Source organism: Neofelis nebulosa, chromosome 5 (genome assembly GCF_028018385.1).
Source record: "Neofelis nebulosa isolate mNeoNeb1 chromosome 5, mNeoNeb1.pri, whole genome shotgun sequence".
NCBI classification, from domain to species: Eukaryota; Metazoa; Chordata; class Mammalia; order Carnivora; family Felidae; genus Neofelis; species Neofelis nebulosa.
The window spans coordinates 65,807,922-65,834,986 of NC_080786.1; the positions used below are offsets into that span (position 1 = coordinate 65,807,922).

The 27,065-nt window shown below is 36.0% G+C and overlaps 1 protein-coding gene across 4 annotated transcripts in view; it reads right to left on the reverse strand.

Moving 5' to 3' along the window:
• The window catches only part of SPATA16 (spermatogenesis associated 16), a 245,119-nt gene that overhangs the window by 63,537 nt on the left and 154,517 nt on the right, over positions 1-27,065 (reverse strand). For all 4 annotated transcript variants that reach the window (XM_058730511.1, XM_058730512.1, XM_058730513.1 and 1 more), the window contains exon 5: positions 21,856-21,940. In XM_058730511.1, the coding sequence (XP_058586494.1) occupies positions 21,856-21,940 (85 nt within the window). The remainder of the gene's footprint in view (positions 1-21,855; positions 21,941-27,065) is intronic.

The window sequence follows — 27,065 nt, forward strand, 5'->3', positions numbered from 1 at the left end:
TGTACTGCAAAGATAACATATTTTGGTCTTGAATATTCATTAGAATAAAATTTTAATTAGTTCTGGAAATACTATTTCATATTAAGAAAACCAATTAAATGAAGAAAGTTTGTAAACAGGCACCTCTACACTGAGCTTGCTTTAAGATAAAAATAAAAATTCTATTTTCCAAGGTGTCATTTTTTACTTGATTTTAAAAATAAAATTCTTAAGTCTAATATAATTATTCTACTCTTGAACAGACATTGATGAGCAATTTGTACTTTAAAAAACTAATTGAAATATCTAGATATAAGTATTTTCTATAAATAACACAACAAAGTACATTTTTTCCCCCTTCTTCTAATACCTAGGAAAGCCTTTTGGAGTAAGAGAAACCTTTCTCAACTTTTTCCCACCAAAGCTTCCCTTCCCTCCAGATCACAAGAGCCACTTGAGATGGATTTGGCTATTTAAGAAGTTCTTTAAATTTTCTTTGCTCATGTACCATTCTTGATAAAGCCAGCCATCACCCTGAGCTTCCTGTTTTAACTAGGTCCATTACTATTTGAAACAGACCAAAAGGAAAGTTATGTGAAGTTTTAAAAGGAATTTATTCCTTTCCTACAGCTTTTCCTTCTAATGAGGGTTGAACATTGAATAAAAAGTGGAAATGTCTATAGTTATCTCATTTTTCTGAAAATAGCATAAAAGCATATTACAAAAACCCGTATTTATTTATAGGAATAAGTTTTGACAACTAAGAGTGCCAACAATCTTAAGGAAAAAGAATAGATTTGAACTGTCCAACAAAGAAAAAAAGATTTAACAAACAGCAATTTATATGATTACCGTCATAACACTTTGTAAACAAGTTTCTGATTGGTATTAAGAGCAATAAGGAATTGATTTTAAACTGAGAAACCTAATTGTTCACCGCCTATTCCATTTCTCAAGTGACTTCCAGTAGCCTCTATGATCATCTATACTGTGTGCAACAGAGCAGCTTTGTAAAAATTTTCTGGATGTAAAGGGTCCTCCTTTCTCTGAAGGGCTCAGACAACGATGTAAACTTTACAATTTACATTTTAAATTTGTTGTGGGGCAAATTTCTGAATGGCTGAATGAAAGAGCTTACATTGCCCACTATATTGCCCTTCCCAGGTTTGAGAAACTGTCAGGGGAACAAAGAATACAACTGTGATTCCAAACCCAGAGCTAGCCCTCAGCGGAGGTAGCAATGGATTATGAGTGTACAGCAGGATCTGGGTGCTGAGTCCTGGATGCCAACTTTGGAAGGCTAACAAGGGTAATGCAGCCAGCAGGTCTGGAATTCAGAGATGTGGATTGAGAACTCAAATATGGTGTTTAGGTACCAGGTTCGGTTCACAGCTGGAACCAATCAGGGGATGGCCTGTCCAGACCAAAAATGTAAGTAATCATACCTAGATGAGTGTGGGAGGATATGCTGAAGAGGGAAGCTGTTTTAGACCTGAGTTTAAGGTCATGATCTGACTTTTTTACCTTTTGTAAACTATTCCCATATTAGCTTGCCAGAGTTGCCATAATGAAGTATCACAGACTGGGTGCCTTAAATGATGGAAATTCATGGCTCCAGAGGCTAGAAGTCTGAGATCAAGGTGTCTGCAAGACTGCTTTCTTCTCAGGCCTCTCTCCTTGACTTGTAGATGGCTATGTAGCTTCTTGTGTCTCTACATGGGTTTTTTTTTTTTTTTTTTCCTCTGTGTATGTCTGTATCCTAATCTCATTTTCTTATAAGGACATCAGTCACATTGGATTAAGACCCATCTAAAGACCTCATTTGAACTTAATTAACACTTTAAATACCTATTTCCAATACAATGACAATCTGCAGCACCGGGTTAGGACTCCAGAATATGAATTTTGGGGGGACACAATTGATCCCATAATAGTTCCTAACTCCCAAATAGCTTTTCTCTAAATATCTTGGTGAAGGGTATTTTGCTTTAAATTCTGGCTCAAAAAAATTAACAAAGGTATTTAATTCTCTAGTTTGCTTCCAGAGAGACATTAACAGTATCTCAGTAAGGCCAAGATAGAAGAAAACACTCTCTTCATCCCATTTCTTTTCCAACTACTGGCAGCTTAAGTGACTGCTGGCAAGGTAACTTTGCTAAGCCATCTCACAGCAGGGACAGTAAGACTCGTGCCCAAGAGCCTATACCAGCTTTTTTGCAAGTGGCAGAAGTGTGGGTTTTGTGTGGCAGCTTGATCTGTTCATTTAAGGCACTGTACTCTTGGCTTGCTGCTCAGCGAATTGCATTTAGGGTTTCACAGGGCTCTCCACTCAGGAGGGTATGTGCTGGGGCACAGCCTCCCTCTCTCACTAATCACAGTCAGTAGATATGGGGTCTTTTTGTGGTTTCTGCCCTCCATCTTGAAGATGTGTAAGGAGGTGGGTGAGTGAGCAAAGTGTGTATGTGAGAATAATAATTGAAGTTTCCATAGAGATATTTTCTCAAAACACGTTATTATAACCCCGAGAAAAAATACTATAAGATAGAGTAGAAATGAGAACACAAATTACCCTTTCACCAGATCCTGACACATCCTTTTTGTGCCTTTATGTATTAATATTTTTTGTTCTTCCAGAGACAGAGAATCTTGGGGCTTTGAATCTGTCTCACATTGTTCTTGTAAAGGAATACAGTATATATTATATAGAGTATTATATTATTGTATTGGTATATTACATAGAGTCTAATATATATATATATATATATATATATACACACACACACACTATTATATGTGTGTATATGTGTTTATATATAACATTTATATATAATATTTCTGGTGCATTATTGAATGACTCAGTGAAATAATCTAGAAAAAAATTTAGCATTACTAAAATAGAAGGAATTTTTGACTGTTTGAGTTAGACACCAAAATATCAGGTTTTCATTTTGTGATGATAATGATTTAGTAATTTAGGGTTGGGCTTGCCTTTCATGAAGAGTCTAATATCAGCAAATGAAAGATTATGCTTAAGGATTTTTAAACACTGGAATATTGTGTAATAATCCATAGGTACTAAAATATAGATTGTAAACTATTTCTTATCATCAAAGATTTTCCTTGATTTTGAAAATAAATAGAGGAAGAGACAAGGTGAGGAATTGCAGCTTGTAAAAAGTAAGATGCACCAAGAAATCTGTTGCATTTCTATACACCAATAATGAAACAGCAGAAAGAGAATTTAAGAAATCAAGCCCATTGCAATTGCACCAAAAATAAGAAGATATGGAGGAATAAACCTAACTAAAGAGGTAAAAGACCTGTACTCTGAAAATTATAAACACTGATGAGAGAAATTAGAGATGACACACACACAAAGGAAAACATTCCATGCTCATGGATCGGGAAAACAAATATTGTTGAAATGTCTATACTACCCAAAGCAATCCCTATCAAAATATCAACAGCATTGTTCACAGAACTAGATCAAACAATACTAAAATTTGTATGGAACCACAAAACACCCTGAATAGTCAAAGCAGTCTTGAAAAGCAAAGCAAAGCAAAGCTGGAGGCATCTCAATTCCAGATTTCAATTTATATTACAAAGTTGTAGTAGTTAAAACAGTATGGTACAAAAATAAACACAAAAATAAACACATACATCAATGGAATAGAAAAGCCAGAAATAAACTCACAATTATAGGGTCAATTAATCTTCAACAAAGCAGGAAAGAATATCCAATGGGAAAGACTATCTCTTCAACAAATGGTGCTGGGAAAACTGAACAGTAACATGCAAAAGAGTGAAACTGAACCATTCTCTTTCACCATACACAAAAAATAAGCTCAACAGAGATTCAAGATCTAAATGTGACACCTGAAATCATAAAAATCCTTCAAGAGAGCACAGGCAGGAATCTCTCTGACATTGGCTGTAGCAACTTTTTTGAGGCAAGGGAAACAAAAGCAAAAATAAACTATTGGGACTACATCAAAATACAAAGCCTCAGCACAGTGAGGGAAACAATCAACATAACTGAAAGGCAATGTATGGAATGAGAGAAGTTATTTGCAAATGACACATCTGATAAAGGGTTAGTATTCAAAATATATAAAAGAACTTATAAAACTCAATACCCAAAAAACAAAGGGTCCAATTAAAAAATGGACAGAAGACATGACAATTTTCCAAAGAAGACATACAAATGGCCAAGAGACACATGAAAAGATGCTCAACATCACTCATCATCAGGGAAATGCAAATCAAAACTACCATGAGATATCACCTCACACTTGTCAGAATGGCTAAAATCAACAAGAAGCAACAGGTAGTGGTGAGGATGTGGGGAAAGGGGAACCCTCTTGCACTGTTGGTGGGAATGCAAACTTGTACAGCCACTGTAGAAAACAGTAGAACTACCCTATGATCCAGTAATCGCACTACTAGGTATTTACACAAAGAATACAAAAATACTGAATCAAAGGGATAAGTGCACCCTTATGTTTATAGTAGCATTATCTATAACAACCAAATTATGGAAACAACCCAATGTTCATTTATTGATGAATGGATAGAAAAGAGGTAGCATATGTATATATGAATATATATATGCATATATATGTATTAATATTACTCCAATATTATTCATGTATATATATGGAATATTATTCAACCATAAAAAAGAATGAAATCTTGCCATTTGCAGCAACGTGCGTGGACCTAGAGTATAATGCTAAGTGAAATAAGTCAGTCAGAGAAAGACATTTCACTCATATATGGATTTTAAGGAACAAAGGAGCAAAGGGGAAAAAAAAAGAGAAAGAAACAGGCAAACCAAGAATCAGACTTAACTATAGAGAACAAATTGACGGTGACCAGAAGGGAGGTGGACAGGGGGGGTGGGTTAAACAGGTGATGGGGATTAAGGAGTGCACTGGTTGTGGTGAGCACCTGGTGATGCATGGAATCGTTGATCACTATATTTTATGCTTGAAACTATTACACTGCAATATTAACTGGAATTTAAATAAAAACTTTAAAAAGTAACCTATACTAAAAGATATATTTTAAATGATACTTTTTAATTTGACAAAAATTTTCTGCAGTTGAGTTATTCTTTCCCAATGTGTGAGTTTCTCTGGTGTCAATAGATGTTGCACGTGTACAAAGAATGGGGAAAACAGTCAGTACACATGTTCTGTTGTTAAGTGTGCATTGATGTTAATTATGCTTTCTCTGTTGCTACACACACAAAAAGGCTTTGAAATTAGGTGTTTACATTTGGGGCTTCTAATAACTCTCTATTGTTATCCTCACATTTGTCAAGTTTTAAAGCTTATAGTTATATAAACCAAGAGTGTATGTGGGCAGCTCATTTCCTCTACAAACAGTAACTTATAATAATTTCTCCTTGTTCTTTAGCTAAGCAAAAAAATCCATTTGCTACCTCAGAAATCAATTTGCCCAGGATAATTTTACAACAAGGGAGACGATGGGGGAGATGGGGAAAGAGAGATACTCTGTCAACAGTAAAGGAAAAGCCATCAAAGTAGAGGGAAAAGAAGACTAGCAAAAAAAGAAACACAATTCACTTCCTCTTCTAAATCCAAGAGAGTTGCTTCTTCCTGGTAAATTTTTAAGAGCACTCAGGGTGCCTAGGATAAATCTGGCAGAAACTATAAACATTTTCAGGATGATGAGATTATGAAATTTTTCCCATATTTTTGCTGGAGGATTTCAACAAATTGCAACCTTTCAACTATGTGTCCAGTGATAGTGATTCAGTAGTAGAAATCTTGTCAGTTCTAATTAGAAAATGTGATCAAATTATTATAGATTATTATCAAATTATTCCTTTAATGCTTCCAATATCAGAGTTGGCCATAATTGCAGTAAATTGCTTTACTTACAAGATTAGATCTGGAAGGAACCTTGGGAATTTTCCAGCCCAATTCATTGAATTGGAGATGAATTAAGTGACTTGAAGAGGCTTAAGTGACTTTTCTCAGGATGAACAGCTTTTTAATTTTATAGAATTTAGAATTAGGGTCTCAAATATTATATTTCACTTTCTCTTCAAAAATTATGGTTTTACCTCCTGGGACTCTCTTGTTTAAAAACAGTCATATTAAACACCGGTTTAAATTCTAAATCATTTACTTTCATTTTGTGGTATATGTGAGTGCTACAGAGTTTTAGAACATATACATGTATAAGTGTCCTGGGCATGTGGTTAGGCATTTTTCAGGCCCCCTTGCAGTTAAGCATAGCCATGTGGCTCTGTGCGGATAAATGGAATGTAAGTGGGAAGGATACTTTTTCTTGGCATTGCCCATAAAACTCTGCCTAGTGTGATCCTCCATTTTCTTTCTCTGTCAGCTTCCTGAAGAGGGAAGACTGCCAAGACATGGAGGAAGATGGAGGTATATAGTGGAAGAACTATGGGTTCTCATTATTGCTGATTTTGGGAGAACCAATCAGAAACACCCAGGAACTGCAACAGTGAGTGAGAAATTGACTTTTATTGTTTTAGGTTACTGAAATATTGGAGTTGTTTGTTTTAGCAGTTAGTCTACCCTAATTCACAAACAATAATAAACAAAAATTTGAATCTCTTTCATAATCCATTTTTTCCTTCTAAGCTTTACGTATTGTTTTAAAAGTAAACAAAAAACATGGTGTTTAAAGAGATAAAATAACTTTTCATTTAGCAGTGTGATAGATGCTTTTTTATATCCTATTTCTTTTAATTCTCATAAAGTCTATCTTAGTATTACTAGTGAATGAATATTATGATTGTATTATTCTCAGAGTTCACATTAGACTCAAAGGAAGCAGTGCTCTACTTTCAAGCTATAAATGATTGAGACAGGAATCTTTAGATTTTAGTGGCTAATATGATTCTTTGCTATTACATTAATAATGATGTAATTTTGAATGATGACTGGAATTTTCTAGAAAATGAAAAAATAAAATTTTGTGAGCAATAATTTTCAAATTTAATCCTTTTGAATATATATGGGTTCAATTTGAAAGAGTCCAATTTTCTTGAAATTTAAGATTAACTTAAAGAACAAATTTTCCTAAAGAGCAAAACATCTTTCCTTGAGATTTCCCTATAAACCTATTCACTGTATCACTTATGTAATAGCGAAGATTGACATTTTAATGATGATTTTATTAATATAATGGTATGTCAGAATAAAATATGTAATAATTGATTGTTTGCCCCTGCCTTGATGATCAACATTTTAAGGCTGAAATATTACCTTGCATTTATTTATTTATTTATTTATTTTTCAACGTTTTTTATTTTTGGGACAGAGAGAGACAGAGCATGAACAGGGGAGGGGCAGAGAGAGAGGGAGACACAGAATCGGAAACAGGCTCCAGGCTCCGAGCCGTCAGCCCAGAGCCTGACGCGGGGCTCGAACTCACGGACAGCGAGATCGTGACCTGGCTGAAGTCGGACGCTTAACCGACTGCGCCACCCAGGCGCCCCTTACCGTGCATTTATGAGAGTTCTTTTATTGAACAACCTTCACTGAAAGTTCTGTATTTTCTAATATAAGGGGATATTTGGCAGCTTTGCCATTACATTTATCAATCCAGTGATGTGAAAGTCATGTCTTCATGCAATTTAAATCAAGAAATTTAAATTTTTATTTGTAGTATATGACCAAAGATTGTATGAACAGGTTACTTGTACTGAGGTGAGCATATAATGAATTTTTTTAATGTTATTTATTTTTGAGAGAGACAGAGAGAGACAGAGTGTGAGCAGGGGTAGGGCAGAGAGAGAGGGAGACACAGAATCTGAATAGGTTCCAGGCTCTGAGCTGTCAATACAGAGCCCAATGCAGGGAAAAAACTCACGAACTGAGAGATCTTGACCTGAGCCAAAGTCAGACGCTTAACCGACTGAGCCACCCAGGTGCCCCTGAACAAATTTTTATATAGCTGTTGTGAATTCTTTACTTTGCAATATATCCTATTTAAAAATAGCCATAATAAATATCATTTTAAATTCTAAACATTTAATTTAGTTTTGCAGTGTATGTGAGTTCTATAGAATTTTAGAACATATGTAAGTATATATATGTGTATATATATATATATATATATATATATATATATCCATTTTGTGTGTGTGTGTGTGTGTGTGTGTATGTGTACACTGTTGTCCACCATCCAGTCTGGTCAGGGTTAGAGTTAAGGTTTTGATTATATATGATGCTTCCGTTAGCTGAATAACTTCGACATTGAACGACTAAAATTTACTCTGTATTAACTTTTAATCATATTTAATAGCAAAATTTTATTTCCATGTCCCTTTAGCATAGAACTAAAGAGATGAAAAGAAACTAAGATATTATTTTAAAATCACTCAACTTCATAACCAACTTGCTATGTAACTGAATCTTGCTGAGTTCTGGTGACTTAACTCAGGTAACAAAATTAGAGAAGAAAGCAGGACAAGAAAGCAAGTCTCCTAAACCAATGCTTTCTCTTACGCTAAGTGATTTTTCATCCTTCTAGTTAGACAGCAAATTTGTAGAATTACAAGATCAAGTTTTACTTTCTTTTCCCATGACTATCTTATTCCTGTCTTCAAAGACATCAAGAACTTGACTCTAACTCTAACAGAGAAACAAACAGACCACATCAAACCTAAACCAGGTCAAGATCCTCTTCAAAACAATAACCCTAACAGAAAACAGAATAGTCATCCTTCATATCTCCTGGCCACAATAAGACTGTTTTGCCCATCAGCCCCTCATTAGATTTAAGGAATGCTATCAACTAGAATGCTTGTCTCAAAGAGAAATATTTACAAAAATTAAATGAAAGCCTTCTTGATAGGGGAACTTAAATAATAATGTGCTTGAGTTCGTCTAGCTTATTTAATGGTAAAGTACATATAATTTATAAATAGAATTTAAAGTACATTCATTATAAAGACCCTGAATCATTTTCTGCTTGCACACTAAAGAAAAATCAGCTGATAGAAACTCAAGAGTTTTAAGTGTGGGTTTCAGCAGCCTCCAGACTCTTTAGGATGCCACAGAGCTTTTATTACTGATGATTTAAAATGAATCACCAAAAGGTATCACAGGAATAAATAGCTACATTACCTGTAATTATTTCATAAGCACAAATGGGTATTACTAATGGGCTTTAGCCTCTGTGTTTGGTGGTAAATGTCAACACAGTTTGGGACCCTTTTTTGTCATCGTGCATTTCTTCTCTATACTTAGTTTAATTATATGAAGATAGATATTCCTATTCTTAACTGTATATTGTTTTCTGATTGCATTTCTTTGACTGGTGGTTTTAGATTGGGGTATGACTTGCTGGTGCACAGAGCTGACTGATGGCAGAGTTGGGACGAGAACCTGGTGACCTGGTTCCCAGACTTGTACTTCTTTTGTTTTGTCCGCTAGTACGCAAGATGACTTTGAGTGGAAAAGTGTAGGATGCCCTTGAAATGCTGTATACTGGAGAAATTGAAAGAATCCAAGTATGCTTAATTTGGAGAGAAGGCGTTAAGTTTCAGGGACTAACTTCCTGTCATCAGAGAGCAACCTGCTATTGTACTCTGCGTAGGTAGACTTCATTTAATTCATTGACAAATCTGTAAAACTCCTTTACCAATTAAATGAGTGCTCTTGGGCAATGGCTAAGTGCTATAGATAAATTATTCTCTTTACTTGCTAAGGCAACACTGGAAAACAGATATTATTATCCCATTTTAAAGATTAGGAAAACCCAGTCTTTATATTATACAATATGCAGTACTTCACATGGCTACCTTGGGACTGAGCTGGGACTCAGCAGTTCTAGCTCAGTCTGAGCCTCTTGCTCTGAGCCATTTATGGTGTGCAGACTCACAAATGAAGTTTATAGCTTCCATAAAGCTTCACAGGGCATAAGAGGAATCCTTAGCAGGGGGAAAAATGTTCTGATAGAGCCTTCCAATGAGGAAGCTATTCATCTTGGAAGCTAGTAGCTCCATGGCCCTGGTGGTACACAGACCAAGGAGAGACGATGGTCTATATAGGATCTAGTGAAAGGTACTGTTTGTGTAGAAAAATGTATTTATAGTGCTATAGTCTATCACTCAAAATTTGTCTTTGGTTTACTTCCATATCCCCATAATTTCTTTTCTCTCGCAAGTTTCAGCTTTGTCCCAGCAACCAGATACCTCTTCTTCTTTGTTATTATTTCTCTTATTTATCTGCAATAAATATTTTCCAGGCTGTGACTCCTCCTGGAGGACTTTAATTTTTAGGAGGTAAGAGATTGCATGAAGACGCTATTATGGAGCACGTATCCTCCTATATGTAACTTCCCATCAACAAGAGGTCTCAGAAGGGGCATAATTGTATCTGTGAGAAATGTGACAGACCTGTTGTGTGTATGTGTGTGTGTGTGTGTAATACTGTATATTACACACTGTATATTTACTATACATACACACACAAATATATATCTATATATCTATAAATATTTATTATGCACCCATACACATACTCTATGACAATAGCAAACTACAACTTGAAGTCATATTAGATGAAATGAAATGAAATGCTATCTTTAAGAGACCTGCCACTATATTTCCAAGTTATGTGTCCAATCTCCAGTTTTATCTCCGATCTGGGCCTTATACATGAATGTTAAAGCAGGCCAACCCCCACGTGATGAAGAATAAATAAAATGAAGACTTGTCACGGTAATTTTGGTGTTTTCTGTCTCTTTAGGTTTGGGCTTGAAATAGCCCTTCCAAGGTTTTCTGGGGGCTATTGTCCCTCATAGGCTGTTGACTCCTGGTTTAGACTGCACTGTATAAAATATCATCTATGCTCTCTTGGATAAAAAATAGGTCAGTTTAACAGTTATTTTATGATCCTAAAAAAAGTAAATTATGCCACATGTTGAAGATTGACATTTAAAATGCTGAGGCCTCATTATCTGGAAGAAGGAAGATTAGAAAAGATGAGAAAGGGATGAAAAAGGAAATGATTCAACCAGGAACTATACGATAGGTAGAGTACACAGTCTTCAAAAATTAGTGACGAAAAATCAATCGTATGAATTCAAGAAAAGAGGAGAATTCATATTTAATTGGCGTGCAATGCCATAAAAGGATGGCTGAATATAAATAAAAACATTAAAAGCTTGGAGCTTTACAGATTATCTTATACTTGGGTGCACACAGCTTAAAAAATTTCATGATTTCATGGAATATTTATTCTGCATCTCCAACTGCTAAAAAAAAGTGACCTCAATTTCTCTGCAAGCTTGTAAATCAATAACCCATAAAAATCTATGGGAAATATAAAAGATAACTATAAAAACCTCTAAATTTGGTTTGGATCATAACAATTTTTGATTTTTAGATGGAAACAAAGCAAAGAAGGAATCAACATGTTTGCAAATTTAAACTGGGAGGCAAAATCTTTATGGAAACAAAATAACCTCATGGCAATCTAGTTGAATAGCACGGACTCCTGGGAATCAAATAGCTACCCTTAAATTTGTTCAAGTAAAAGAAGGCCAAAACTGCCTTAAATCTATGAAACCCATATCATTCTCAAATGAAAGAAAATGAAAAGAAACTTAGAGGTTACTTTTTGTTCTGTTAACTGTCACAAACCTAAAAAGCTTTTTAGAAGGGAAAAAAAGAAAAGGAAATGCTGACTTTATTTAAATGGTGTGAGTTTCCTTAATAACCTACTGATATTTTTACAAAACCAAACTGATACCATATAAATATATATTTAATATATTAATTTATGTTATTTATAAATTAATAAATTTATTAAATATATATTTAACATATTATATATAAATATAATATATACATATTTCTGAAGACAAATACTAAGTAAATATTTCTTAGGAGTGGCTGAAAATTGATTTTTCTTGCTTGATATGATGCCACTATTTTCTAATGAGCTTGAATTATCAACTTGCGGATAGAGGGCTGATACACAAGTGAAATATGCGGTCCTCCTGCAGGGCCCATTCTGAGGCACTGCTCCCAAATTCTTATATGATCTGGATGCCTCATTGTTTTAGCCGGGGACAAAGCTGTTTATTTCTCAGTGGCAATTAGGGTTTCAAAAGCAGACAACCTCTGAAAAGGTGGCACTCTGACTAAAATTCACACTGAGGTGAGGTAATTGATTATATGACACATTTTTGAAAGAAGGCTTTGACTCTTGGCATGTATAGGTGGAGCGAGGAGTGGGGACAGCGTGGGGAGAAGAGAGGAATGGGGCACATAAAAAGCAACCTCACCTACTTGACAATCTGGGCAAATATGTGTCACTAAATATATATAATGGTACTGAAATGTACACATGGATTCAATATGTGAATATGATTCACATTTTTTCCTCCATCCTTTCCTCTCTTCCTTCCTCCCTCCCTCTTTTCCTTCCTTTCTTCCTTCCTAATGCCTGGGACACTCACAGAACATCAAGGGAAGAACTACACTAAACTATACAAACAGCAAATAATGTCATGGTCACTATCTTCTTCACAGGAACACTCAACCTTACATCAAATACCTGCCTCAATTACATCTTTCATTTTAAAGTGAAACTCTCCTACTGGCATACTACCTCAAATAGCATCAAAGCAAAGTGAAACACAGGCAGCATTTAACAACGCTGGTAACCATGGAAACATATCATTAAAGAATATATAAACAGGAATGAATAATTAGATGAGAAATTCATTTCTACATTTATCTTTTTCCAAGACCCAGGAGGGGAAGCTCTCTTTTACCTCTCATCTCATTTTGGACACTTCCTCTTTAGCCTGTCTTCTAACCAAGAAATAGAATTCACAAAATGAGGATTTTAATACTGCCTAGCTTAATGGACAAATCTCTTTGTAGGCAGGTGACTAAAAATGATTGCAATGCTCATTGTTGTCTAGATGTAAAACTGAATGTAGGAAAGAACCTGAAGCAGCAAAGAGTTTGCTTTGGGGTTGAGAGGAGGGCAGGAAAAGCTGACTTACATCCTGGTGAGAAGGGGAGAGCAGTTAACATTTAAAAACAGGAAGAACAGGCTGCCTCACTTACTAGAGGCATCTACATAGTGGGAAGACTGAGGGGAGAATATGGGCTAATGGATTATATCAGTTGCATGGTCAGGTAGGCAGCATCACCTTCCCTGGCACTCTGCCTCTGCACCTAGCAAAGCTGTAGATAAACGCTATGGTAGGCAAAGTTGTTCGTAAACTTAAAAATTTGTAAATGGCCTTACAACCGTCTAGCTGAGGGTTGTGCATCAGAATCACTTAGTTGGGGGGAAGTAGACAAACACAGTTTTTAGAACCTCACCCAACACTGTGATTCTGATGCAGTTCACTAGACCAGTGTTTGAGAATCACAGGCCTAAGCCAACTTCGTCATCATATAGCAGCAGAAACTAAAGTCCAGAGCAGTTATGATAAACCAGATTGAGTTGCTGGTCTCAATTTCCCCCATCTCTGTAACAATATTACTTTTATCATGGTTTGGCAGTGAACAGAATAACCATATATGGCTTGCTCTGGCTAACAGGATGTTAACAAGCATGGTATAAGCAGAGGCTTGATATGTGCTTATATAGTTCTGCTTTCTCTCTTAGAATTCTGCATTTTGCCATAAGATAAACAGACATCGGATAGCCATTGCATGTGGACCATACTTGGGCCTCTCCACAGCTTGGAGCTAAGGGTAGCTAAGTACAGCCAAGACTAGCCTAGATCAGTCAAATCATGACTGATAAGCCAACCTGCTTATTGTTATGAGAAACCACTGAATTTAAGAGTGATTTGTTACACAGCAGTATTGTAGCAGTAGCTGACTAATATGGAAATGAAGTGACTTATCCAAAATTAAATTCTAGCATTGGAATTAGAAGTTACAGCTTGTGAATCGTAGGCCTGACTTCTTTCTACTTCCCTAGAGTGTCTGTTTTACTTTCTTTCATTCACAGGGTTAAGCACATATATCCATTGCCTTTATAAGGTCCTTCTGCTCAAACTATATTCCTTGTATTTCAGAACATCCTGTCATCTTTCCTCGTCAGAGCTTACCTTTCCTTCCATCTTGTTCCTCAGGATTCTGCTTTCATATTTCCAAAGGGACTAAGAAGTTTCAAAATAATTCTCACAATTGTGTTCAAGAGTCATCCATTAATGACTTAAACACTTACAGATAAAATTTCTTCTGCATATTACCTGGGGTTGACTAGAGACTCAATGGCAAATGGTGAGAATTTAAGCATGACACATGGCAGTTGACAGGAAAAATATTTTTATGTAAGTGAGTTTGGTGCTTATTAAATTATATATAATATAAATATCATAAGGCTTGCATTGCTTTCAGACACTCCTGTCCAAATATTTTATAAACTGTATGCCTGATGGGGCCAAATAAATAAATAGACTATAAACAAAGGCCATTAGGAGAAATGCTCATATGGCATTTTTATTTTGTTCCTTTCTGTGGAAACATTTTTCACATGGAAGCAAATCTTTAAAACACATTTTTATTCTACTGAATATGTAGGTGTTTTGTTAAAGATAATAAAAAAAGGGGCGCCTGGGTGGCTCAGTCGGTTGAGCGTCCGACTTCGGCTCAGGTCATGATCTCACAGCTCGTGAGTTCAAGCCCCGTGTCGGGCTCTGTGCTGACAGCTTGGAGCCTGGAGCCTGGAGCCTGCTTCTGCTTCTGTGTCTCCCTCTCTCTCTGCCCCTAACCCACTTGCATTCTGTCTCTGTCTCTCTCAAAAATAAGTAAACATTAAAAAAAAGATAATAAAAAAAATTCTGGTTGACCTTAATTTGCCTGTAATTTCATGTTGAAGATTTTATTTTTACTCTGAAATTGAGATACCATAAATCTGTATCATGTAAATGACTAATATTGGGGTAATTTTGCAATATCAAGAAGAAACACAATGAATTGGAGTAAAAAAGTTAGTCTTCATTATTGGTATAAGGGATTAAGTTACATCAGTTATTGTGTATCATTGTCTGGTTGGTGCAGAGAAATTCATTAGTTTGCTGCTGTCTTGATTGCTATGTTTGAAAGAAGAAGCTAATAGATAAAACCTTAGGGTTTTCATGGAGACAACCATGAGCACAGAAATCAATGAAGTAACAGACTGTTGGAAATCTGCAACCTTCTCCAGATACTCTGATAAATCTCAAACTCAAAGCACAAAAGTTGTCCTCATTTGTGAACTTAAAATACACACACACACACACACACACACACACAGTTGTTGAAATCAATAAGCACTGATTTTTTTAATAACAAATAAACTATTCCAAAATATTCTTGACATTATTGGTTTGAGTTTCATGTCAAATAATATTTAACTTGGTTGACTGGCTTTAACAAATATGTATTGAATTGCACTGTGGAAGAAAAACAGATTAGGAAGAAGTGGTGTCTAATGTAAGTACCAGATGTTTTTCTTGTTACATTTTTGTGCTAGAACACATGCTTCTTGAGGACAGGACAAGCAGTGAGCATTTTGTTCACTGCTGTATTTGTTAATAGCACAGTGCTTTTAGTACAGTGCACGTAGCACAGTGCTTAACACACAGTCACTAACAAGTGCTCAATAAATATTTCCTGAGTGAGTATGGATGACAAATACAGTTTGAAAGTAAAGAAGAAAGTATCCACTAATGTTTTTAATGTTTATTTATTTCTTTTGAGAAAAAGAGAGAGAACATGCAAACATGAGCTGGCAGAGAGAAAGGGAAAGAGAGAATCCCAAGCCGGCCCCTGCTGTCAGCACAGAGCCCAGCATGGGGTTTGATCCCATGAACCATGAGATTATGACCTGAGCTGAAATCAAGAGTCCAATGCTTAACCAACTGAACCATCCAGGCACCCAGAAAAGCACCCACTAATCTAAGAGTAGTCTGCACACACTGGATTGGAAAGGTTTCGAGCTTGAATGACTGTAGTGCAGTTTCAGGAGGAACTATATGACACGAACATTCTGGGTGCTATTTTTTGCTTTGAGTTTTGGAAGCAGTAAATGTCTCCTGCTAGGCCCAATACCAAAAAGAAAAAGAGCTGTTGCAAAGAGGAGTACAGAAGGGACTTAACCTGTGGTCTGTGAAAGCCATGGAAGGGCCCATAGACTGTGCACCATCTTCCTCAAGCATATGGCTGGGGAAAATCTTTTGTCTCTCAACATAGCCACCTCCTGAGTTTTGTCCCTTGAGAGTAGACTAACTTCACCAAAGAAAAATTTCGTGTTGGTGAGCTCTTTGGAAATCATTTAGGCCATTGATATCTTTAAGATGGTGAACGTTCCATGCCAAGTACAAGTTGAATTGGATGGGAAGTCTTGGCATTCTCTGCACAGATGGAGGATCTGTGAAGTTGGCACTGCCTCAGCCTTCGCTGCTTCACTGAGGAAAGATGCTCCACATGTCAGGCTTTTTACAGGGGCCTGTATTGGTGTCAACAGCCCCTCCCACAATCCCAAAAGAGGTCTTTCAATTGCTGTGAAAGTCTTCAACTTCCTCAGAGCCAAGAGCTCACAACAGTGCCTTTGCAGTAGATCTTTGTCAAGACACAAGAACACACCATGAGGCTCTTTCTTAATAGAGGAGTTTGTTGGCAATTCAGAGACAAAATTTAGAAGTGATTTGGTTTGATTAATTCTTGAAAAATTTTTAAGAGAAAGGAAAACTCCTTAGAACAGATTGATAGTGAGAAGTTCATTCCAGGACTAGCTTTATAATGGCTGATATCTTAGTCACATATATGAAGCAAATCTTTTGGTTAAATGCTGAATTTACTATTAGAGATGCTGCTGAAAAACTAGGAGTTGTTTTTTTTTTTTTTTTTTTTTTTTGTCAAGCTGCTACTGTAAATGAGGTGGCTGGAGTCAAAAACACAATATCAATTTTCTAATACTGGAGGTGAGATTGACACAGCCTTGAGAGTTTCTAGGGACAAAAATCAACAGACACTTGGCAAATGGCTTTCTCTCCTTCGAAGGTCATTTTTGTTCAGATGGCTTTAAATTGAAACAAACTGCTGACATAGATAACTTTGATGATATAGACTTAGCAAAGATAATCTCATTGACTTGAACACAAAGGGAATGATGTAATATGAATTTTGGTTATTCTTGATGCCTGCCTATCCATATGAGATCTTGTGAGCTACAGGAGCTCTGATTCCATTCGCTATTAGAGATTTCGTGCATCAGGGTTGTACCTGTTATTGCCATTAAAGTGAAATATTGACATTGATGAGATGTTGAATACATTTTAATTTCTTATCCCAGAAAAAGTGCATAACCTTTTCATAAGAGTGAAAAAACTATAATTCTCAGTATTCTATGTGTAGATCAATTTCCAATATAATGAGATAAATAGTAAGCCTATTTTTTCCCATGTTTATGTTTATGAGTACTGTTTCTAGGTGGATGCTTGTAAATTGAATCAGATTCTCAGAGAGGTTTGTCATTCAAAAAAGAAAGAAATTTGAAAAGAAACTATTAAGGTGAAGAATGGGTTGATCAAGCAGCTTGCCCCTGTTTAGTGGGGGCTCCTCTGTGCTTGTTTTGTGGGACTTCTGCAACAGAATTAGCTGTTATCTTTTCTCACTCCATTTTGCTAAGCAGTGCAAACCAGAATTGGTTCTGTTACTCACACTGCAAGAGATAAAGCCACACACCAGAAAATCCATGTGGCTGACAGCATGGCAGAAAGTGAAGGTGAGAAACCAGGAAAGGGAAATAGGAATGGAAGAAGAGGGAGTTTCGTTTCCTAATGCTATTAAATCTAGCCCTGGATCTAAGGGGCAAGTGGCTTAGGAGGTGGACTCCAGTTTACTGTAAAAAATCTTGAAATAAAATCGTTACTTTAAGAGTAGTGTGTAAATACATAGTGGTCACTGCTTCAAAAGAGCTAATTCTCAGCCTGATTAGGGAATTTCCGTTTTGTTAATTAGTTCAGAATTGTGATGAGGTCTCAAGGTGTTTCAGAAAATGAGAGTGGCTGATAATAGGAGACTGGGCATCGAGTTGCAGAGGCATGCATGTAAGTACAGTTGTGACAAGTTATTTCCAACCCTCTCTAGCTCTGAAGAAGTGATGCTATTATAGAATAACATGTGCAAACACTTTTATTCAGAGTGATATATTCTGATGTGAGCTTTCATGTAGTGTAGAGTTTTATGCCTTTTTTTCTTGCTGGGTTGATGATATGAAAACCATTCCTAATACAATTCAAAAGCATTCTTGAGCTCACCAAAGCGAAGGTCTGTTCTTTTGTATCCAAGGGCTTATAAGCCAACCATCTGTGAGAGTAGGTGTAGACTGGTTCTCACATTTTTACATACTGAAATTTTCCATTTCCTGTTTAAGACCTCTGAGAAGAATAACTGATCAGAATGGTAGGCATTTTATGTGGTTGAAAGGAAGATGTACAGTAATTTCATCCTCTACAAAAGTAGTGAAAATAGCCTCTGTCTAAGCCTTCATTGATGTCTATGAATGTCTATGAAGATACAGTTTCTTGTCTGTGATGTTTGGAGGGCATTCTTAAATTCAGTAGTGTAACTGTCATGGTGGATTGGGTGGTGGTGCATCCCTGTCTCCCTGTGTTTAAAGATGGCATGGATTGGGCACTCACTGGCAATGTCCAAAAGCCCCTTTTGATTTAGGACAGAAGGTTTGGGGGGGGGGGGAAGATGTATACATTTAGTTTAAGATCAGGGAGAGGCAGGCTCACATAAGGAAGTATGTAATTGGTGAGAATGGTGTGGTGTGCTACTATTGAGGCTAGTCAGTAGGGTTTAATTTATGGACTTTATCTGCAGGATGAAATTTCTAATTATGTCATTTCTTTCTATCTTAATATATGTGACATCATTTTTGGATGTGCTTAAAATATTAGCTTTCAGTGCTAAAATGAGCTTTGAGAATAAACTTTCCCAAACACTTTCTGCTGGTCTCTCTTATTTTCTAGCTGAAGTTCTTCTAAAAACTAACTTGCCTTAGGTTAGATAGCTATTTGGTGTTAGAACTTAGATGGAGTCAGACCTGATTTCCAAACAAAGGCTCTTTTCCAGTATGCCAAGTTGCTCCAAATTAAAAGAGAAAAAGAGTAACTCAATACCTCAAAGATGAATAATGCAATTAAAAATGGGCAGAAGACATGAATAGACATTTTTATAAAGAAGACATACAGATGGCTAAAAGACACATGAAAAGATGCTCAACATCACTCTTCATCAGGGAAATGCAAATCAAAACTATCATGAGATTATTGCCTCACACCTATCAGAATGGCTGAAATCAATAACACAAAAAAACAACAGGTATTGGTGAGGATGTGGAGAAAGAGGAAACTTCTTGCACTATTGGTGGGAATGCAAACTGGTGCAGCCACTCTGGAGAACAGTCTGGAGGTTCCTCAAAAAGTTAAAACTAGAACTACCCCACGATCCAGCAATTACACTACTAGGTATTAACACAAGGAATACAAAAATACTAATTCAAAGAGATACATGCACCCAAGATGTTTACTGCAGCATTATCTGTAACAGCCAAATTATGGAAACAGCCCAAGTGTCCAACAACTGATGAATGGATAAAGAAGAAGAAGTGGTATGTATAAACAATGGAATATTATTCAGCCATAAAAAAAACACAATGAAATCTTGCCATTTGCAACGACATGGATGGATCTGGAGAGTATAATGCTAAGTGAAATAAGTCAGTCAGAGAAAGACAAATACTATATGATTTCACTCATGTGTAGAATTCGAGAAACAAAACAAACAAGCAAAGGGGAAAAAAAGGAGAAAAAGAGAGGCAAACACAAGAACAGACTCTTAACTATAGAGAACAAACTGATGGTTGCTAAAAGGGAGGTAGGTGGGGGTGATGGGTTAAACAGGTGATGGGGATTAAAAAAATAATAATAAAAATAAAAGAGAAAAAGAGAATACAAAGAAAAATATGTTTTTCTTATCTTTTATTAATATAGGATAATTAAATAATAGTATTTGTTTTCTTCCTTTTTGTATAGCAAATATGCAGGTATTGGTAAGTGGAGATTATTTTCTTAGTTTGATGTAAATAAAATGGGGGTATTAGTGTTCTTTGAAAGCTAAAGGGAACAGAAAAAAATTATTTACAGTTAGTCTTAACCAGTCTTAGGTTGCACCAACACTAGACCTATTTTTTTCCTAGTTCAATGTAGGAAACACAGGAAGTAGTTGATATTTGTTTGTTTAGTGAATGAACAAATTAAATCAAACATTTATTTGGGACCTACTATATGCCAAGCTTGCTGATGTTATCTAATCCTTAAGATTCAACTCCTTTCCCACTTCTCTCCAGAAGCTTCTGAAATCCTTTAATAAAAAGTCTTCTTCCTTTATTATATCAAAACACATATTATTTGCTTATCCTTTACATCTAGCAATTCTTTACAACTATTTAATTACATGACTATAAGTGCTGCTGTTTTGCATGTTACAGATTCCATTAGGAAGATTTTTAACTTATGAGCAAATTAAAAATATTTTTGAGATTAAAATTTTGTTTACTAGAAGGTCAATTTTTTTTCAAATAGTCACAGGTCTCAAGTATAGTAGGACTAATGTAAACCTTTATTTTTTATAGTAGGCTAAAACTCCAAATATTTAGATGGAACCATATAAACCAGTGAGCCTTTTACATGATAAATCTAATACTTTATTTTCTAATAAATACATGATATAAAAACAGAAAATGGGCCAAGACACAGTAGTGAAAATATGGGAAAAATCAGGAAGCATCAAAGACTATTGATGATTATTTCTCCCTTTCATAGTTGTGTTTTAGCAGATCTTATTCTAGTTAGTTCAAAAGGTTCATATTCAATTCAATTCAATTCAATTCAATTCAATTCAATTCAATATCTTGAAGTATGAGGAATAAAATGCCCCATACAGTCTGGAGAGGAGAAGATATGGAGGAGGAAGCTGGCTTTTGTAGTTCAATTTCAAATACTTGAAAAATTTGCATTTGGAAATGTGTTTCCATTTTGTCCATGTTGCCCTACTGGGAACCACTGGATTGAAGTTTTAAGGGAGTAGAAATCCACTTCATATGAGGAAAACAGTTTAATAATTAGCAAATTGGATGTTGTTTCTTGGGCTTAAATGAGCTCTTCATTTTGGATCTATTTCAGCAGAAAGTCATCAACAATTTGCTCAGAGAGGACAGGAAATGAATAGATTTTGTATGTTGTAAAGGAGATTGAACTAGTAAATTCTAAATTCTCTTTATAATTTAAGAAATTATGACTCTCTTCTTGGGATCTCATTGACCTTTGATATGACTTCGTGCTGCCATTTTGAATAATAAATGAGAAAGAAGATCTGCAGTTTGTTACTAGTTAAGTGTTCCAACACTAAATATTACTCAACAAATACAACTGATCTTTGCATTTTCCTTTATTATGTAATTGATATTACTTCTAGCATCTGCTTTTACAGGTCATAGATCAAGAAGAATCTATGAGAATACAATGTTCATATTTTAAAGGATCATGTCATTATAGCAGCATACTTGGGAAAATAGTTCCTGGGATGTCTAAAATTTATATTGGGTTGTAAAACTGAAGTATGGGCCAAGGGTTAACAACCTTGAATTTTGCCCTTAAAATAAGTCACAGAAAGTCTATTTCATTATAAATACATTACTACTGAGTGGTGTCCTTCTGATTGATATGGCCAAAGCTACCTTCTTCAGCAGTCATTTAAGCACCAATTCTTCATTTTGGTTCTAAAAATGAGATGGGTTCCTCCTCCCTAACTGGGATATAAATTTTTACCTGCCAATACAGTTTGATGAGCTTGCTTATACACTGTTCACTTCCTCCACAGAGCCAGAACATGTAGTCAGCAATCATGGCACTCCTAAGAACAAGGACAAATTAAAAACAAAAAACAAAAAAATTTATAGGACAGAACAAAACCATAACAGGTAGTATATATAAATACTGAAGAAGAAGATTTTGTAATATATAAAATTTGACTAGACTAATATTGAGCAAAGCCCAAGCAAATTTTAGGATGTAGAAAATAGGGTTGTTTTTGCTTTCTGGGTTTTGTTTTTTGTTTCTTTGTTTTGTTTTGTTTTTTTGGTTTCTTTTTTGTAATCTAAGCTAAAAGAATAAGAAGCAAACAGCATTTGTATTCTAGATGTTTTTTTTCTGTTTGCACAGTATAAGAATATTTAAAGACTATGAAAGAATGCATTGTTTTGGTTGCCCCTTATTAAGCTTCAAAACCTTTATAGAGCAACACATATGTTATGGATTCTAAAATGCCTTCAAACCTAACATAGCATATGTAGCTAAGTATTGTACTGCCATGTAAGCATATCTTAGACTTTACCTGAATTAAAGATTATTTACCTCTGATTAAATTGGCCTCCTTAAAATTAAAAATAAAAATTTCCAATTCAACAAACACTCCCCTCCCCCAACTTTTGTGTTTAATTGAATTGGTTTTAGTATCTAGTGTGTATAACCATTGAATTAGTCTTATTAAGCTGAGAAGATATTAAAAACTATTGTGCAATTGATATTAATTCATTGCTTAGCACCCTTTGGAAAAACAGTTTACTTTTATGACTGTTTCTGCTGGGCCTCTCTATTTCTTTTCTCCAGAGATTCCAAATCCAATTAAATGTGACTAGAAGTAATTCCAAATTGTAACTTTAGCCAATTAAACATATAATAATCCTGGGTACCTAATCACTAGTACCAAAAGTTTTATTTATTTAAGTAGACCTATCACTGTGTACCCCTGAATGTTTTTCTTATCTATGCCTGCAGATATGTGTTGTTTCTTGACATCATTGTAAATTGAATTGGAAATTTCCTTTCCCTAAGTATAGGTTGTCTGAGGCACAGCAGCTATAAACTTACTATGGTACTCTGTTGAAAGAATTAAAATGTTTAGATTCTTGCTCAGGACAGACAAAAATTAGGACTTTCAAAATTGACAATGGAAAAAAAAATATCACCATTTGGAGGGTTATTCAGCTCAATATATTTCTTTTTACACAAATGGTATTGGAAAGGAGCTGTCCACCGACATTTAAAAATAAATGACAATAGTTTAGGAATAACTAATCTTTTAAGAACCTTCTTACATTTTTCAAAGCCCTAGTTTAATGATAAGACAAAGTGAGGTAGGAGGTTTTGATGTTGTGTGAATATATAAGAAGTAGAAAAAGTTATAAAAATTACAGACAAGAGGGGACAAAAGTGAATTTCAAAACATGCATTTTGATAGAAACACTTGGAAAAATTTTCCTCTCATGACTACCTAAAAAGGAAGTCTACTTGACGAGTAGGTACCTGTCACCTAACAGAAACCCATTTAATAAATTCTGAATTTGTGAAATCAATGAAAAATGTAAAAAATCTCCCTCTCAAAGACAGCACACACATATTCATAGAAGCTGTCTGATTCCTCCTCCCATTACCATATGGATATGTATCTATTTCTCAACAAACATTGGTTAATGAGGATACCAACCATTAGTTAAACCAGGGATGGGAAAACGTTTTTCTATAAAGGGTCAGATAGTAAATATTTTAGGCTCTGCAGGCCATGTGGTCTTACAACTACTCAACTTTGCCTTGTGGAAGGAGCGATAAGCAATAGTAAACAAATGAATGGGGTTGTGTTCCATAAGACATTATTTCCAAAAATATATGGGAGGCTGGACTTGGTATAGTTTGCCTAACTCTAAGATAAATGATGAGGTTGAGCAACAGGTGGCCAGCATCGATATGCCTGTTGGTTAATAGGCACCAGCTTCTATATGTCCTGGCCACAGGCCCCCTAAAACATTTCAGTCTACTGTTTTTAGGGACAATGTATACATTGTACTAAAACTGTTGTGCAGAGTTCAAGAAAGAAACTTTACAAATTTGAAACATGCAAAAAATGTAAAAGATAATCCTGGATCATAGGCACAGAGGCTTGAGTTAAATAAAAGCTAAACTGATAGTTTCTATCATATTAGTGATTGTTATTCTTAGATGAGAACAATTGTGAAGAGAAAAAGGTCACAACAGTGGATTTCTAGAGCTTTCCTGAATTTTTAATGCTTTTGATAGTTTGGGTTTGAGCTGACCATTGTAAAAATAAGGAGTTTTAGTACTTTTATTAATGTCTTCCAAAAGTTGCTTTTTCTGTAATTACATGCTGCCAAATTGCTACATTCTTTAATTTTTTTTATGTTTAATTATCCGAGAGAGAGAGAGAGAGACAGAGAGACAGACAGAGCACGAGTTGGGGGTGGGCAGAGAGAGGGAGACACAGAGTCCGAAGCAGGAGCCAGGCTCTGAGCTGTCTGCACAGAGCCTGGTGCGGGGCTTGAACTCACAAGCCACGAGATCATGACCTGATCTGAAGTGGGCCACTCAGCGATGGAGCCACTCAGGTGCCCCACACTGCTACATTCTTAATTATGATTTTATTATACCTGGGGGCTCAAGCCTTTTTCCAAAGAAACGCATCTCCAAATTTATATTGAAACAAGCGAGGAATTGAGATTTATTGAAATTTATTATCTGACCTCAGCAAAGCACAATTCTTCTAATAGTAAAAAGATACTTGTATTAAATAACAAAGTATGGTTTCATAAAGTCACATGTTTGCTGATACATTTTTCATAAGTGTTAGATTTATTTTAATATTGGGAACACAATTTACATCGTAGTTGCTTTGACCCCATTTTCTTCCCAGTGGAAGTGGCAGTTATGCTTTTACCACCCACCTTCCTTTGTTTGGTCTTCTATCACAGCTCTGCCCTACAGCTTAGCCTTTATAAGTCAGTATAAAATTCAGTGGAAGAACATGAAAAGAGCATGGAAATAACATTATACCATGCAGTACTTGTGAGGCAAGAGACAGGGGTTTTTCATCATGCTGAATTTATAAAGGGCAAAGATAATTAATTAATCAACTCAGAGCATCTACAAGGAGTCAAGTACCTTGTGGGATCCTGGTCCTGTTAGACTCACCTCATGAATCGAATGTAAACAGTATCTGTGATTCTTCCTACTTTCACTCCGGTATCTCTGTTTACCTTTAGACCAATATCCTGGAGGCTAGTCAATGTGATTCAACGTTGCTTCTAAATGTCTTTGTTTTGTTTTCATTATTCTACTCAACTTATTTTCATTAATCTACCAAATATTGTGGCTGCACTGGAACTGTAGGATCATGTTAGCAAAACCCTTTTAATTGACAGTGAGTGGTTTCTATCTGTCCCTTTTGGACTTTTTTTAGTGCTAAGCACCAGGTTAAGCATTTTACATGGCAGAGTGTGAACCCGACCACCCACCCACTCATGCACACTTCTGCATCAGATCTCATTCCACCCATGGGACTGTCCAGTAATTCATTCTTTCTTCCTTGTTTCTTTTCTTTTCTCTTTTTCATTTTCTTTTTCTTTTTTCCCCTGGAGCTTTCCTACCAGCATACAGAAATGCTGTTGTTTCTGCCATCTTAAAGTAAAACACCCCAAAAGCCTCTCTTGATCCACTTCCCTTCCAATTATCATCTTAATGCTTTCCTTCTGTATAAAAAAACAAACAACAAACCCACAAAAACTCCTTGAAAAAGCTGTGTGTACCCTGTATCTCGAACATCTCTCTTCCTGCTCTCCTCTGAGCTCGCTCCAACAAGGCTCTCATTCCTACTACTTCCCTGAAACTGCTCTCTTCAATGCTATTAAAGGTCTCCATGCTGCTACAACAGTGGTTCAGTTCTCAGTCTTCATTTTGCATGGACCCTCAGGTGCAAGTGATACGACTGCTTGTTCCCTCTTCCAGTATATACTTTCCCAGTTGGCTTCTGCAACTCTGCTCTTTCGGGTTTCCCTCCTATCTTACCGGTTGCCCTTTTCCATCTCCTTTTCCGCTATCTTCTCATCTCCCTGGGTCCCTACTTTTGGAGTACCCAAGGGCACAATGCTTGGACCTCTTCTCTTTCCTTCCAAATGTAATTGCTTGGTGATTTCACCAGTTTCATGATTTTAAATACAGTCGATGGGTTGACAACACTTACATTTATATCCTGAATTTAAAACCTCTTTTTGGATCTCGAGACTCTTGCAGAAATTATCTTCCTCACATCTCTACTTGGATACCCAACAGGTATTTCAAATATAATCTTTCTATACCCGAGACTCTGACCCTCCTTACTTCCCTTCTTACAGTCTCTACTGGTCCCCTCCATCTATCCAATTTCTCAGGCCAAAAAATTAAAATTAGTGCTCCGGAGCAGGTCACTACTGTGCTTAAAACTGCAAAGGCTTCTTATCTCACTCAGAGTAAAAATCAGTTTTGAAAATGGCATTTGAGCCCCCTGCCATCTTGTCTCTGATCTCATTTCCTTTTTACTCTGCTCCAGACAAACTGTCTACCCTGCTGCTGCAGGTACACAACTGCCTCTGGGATTCTGCATTTGACAGTCTGTCCTGGGATATTCTTTCTCTAAATGCCCCCTGATCTCCTGGCTCAACTTCAGGTCTTTTTCTCAGTGAGGACTACCCTGACCACATTCCACTACTATCCATACCAAAGCCTAAAATATTTACTATCTGGGTCTTTACTGGAATGCAACCTTCCTGAAGGCAGGGATTTCTGTCTGTTTTATTTACTGCTCTATCCCCACTGCCTAGAACAGTGTCAGTGTGGTAGTCACACAATAAACGTTTATTGAGTTAATGACCACACACTATCTAATTTTTTTAAGTCAAAATAATTAAATTCGTGTTACAAAAAAAAAAAATCAAAACTGAGGGCTATAGAATTACATAGCTTACTAGGATTCTAACACAAGCAGTCTGGCCCTGGATTACTTCTCCGCTCCTATTTGACAGAATGCTTTTGTTCTGAAGGTGGCAGGGAATGCAGTGACAAGGTGGGCTTTGTCAATTTAATTTGTCCAATGTAGAATCCAACATTTAGCTCATATGAGAGTTTAATAAATGCTAATGGATGCTGATTTATTT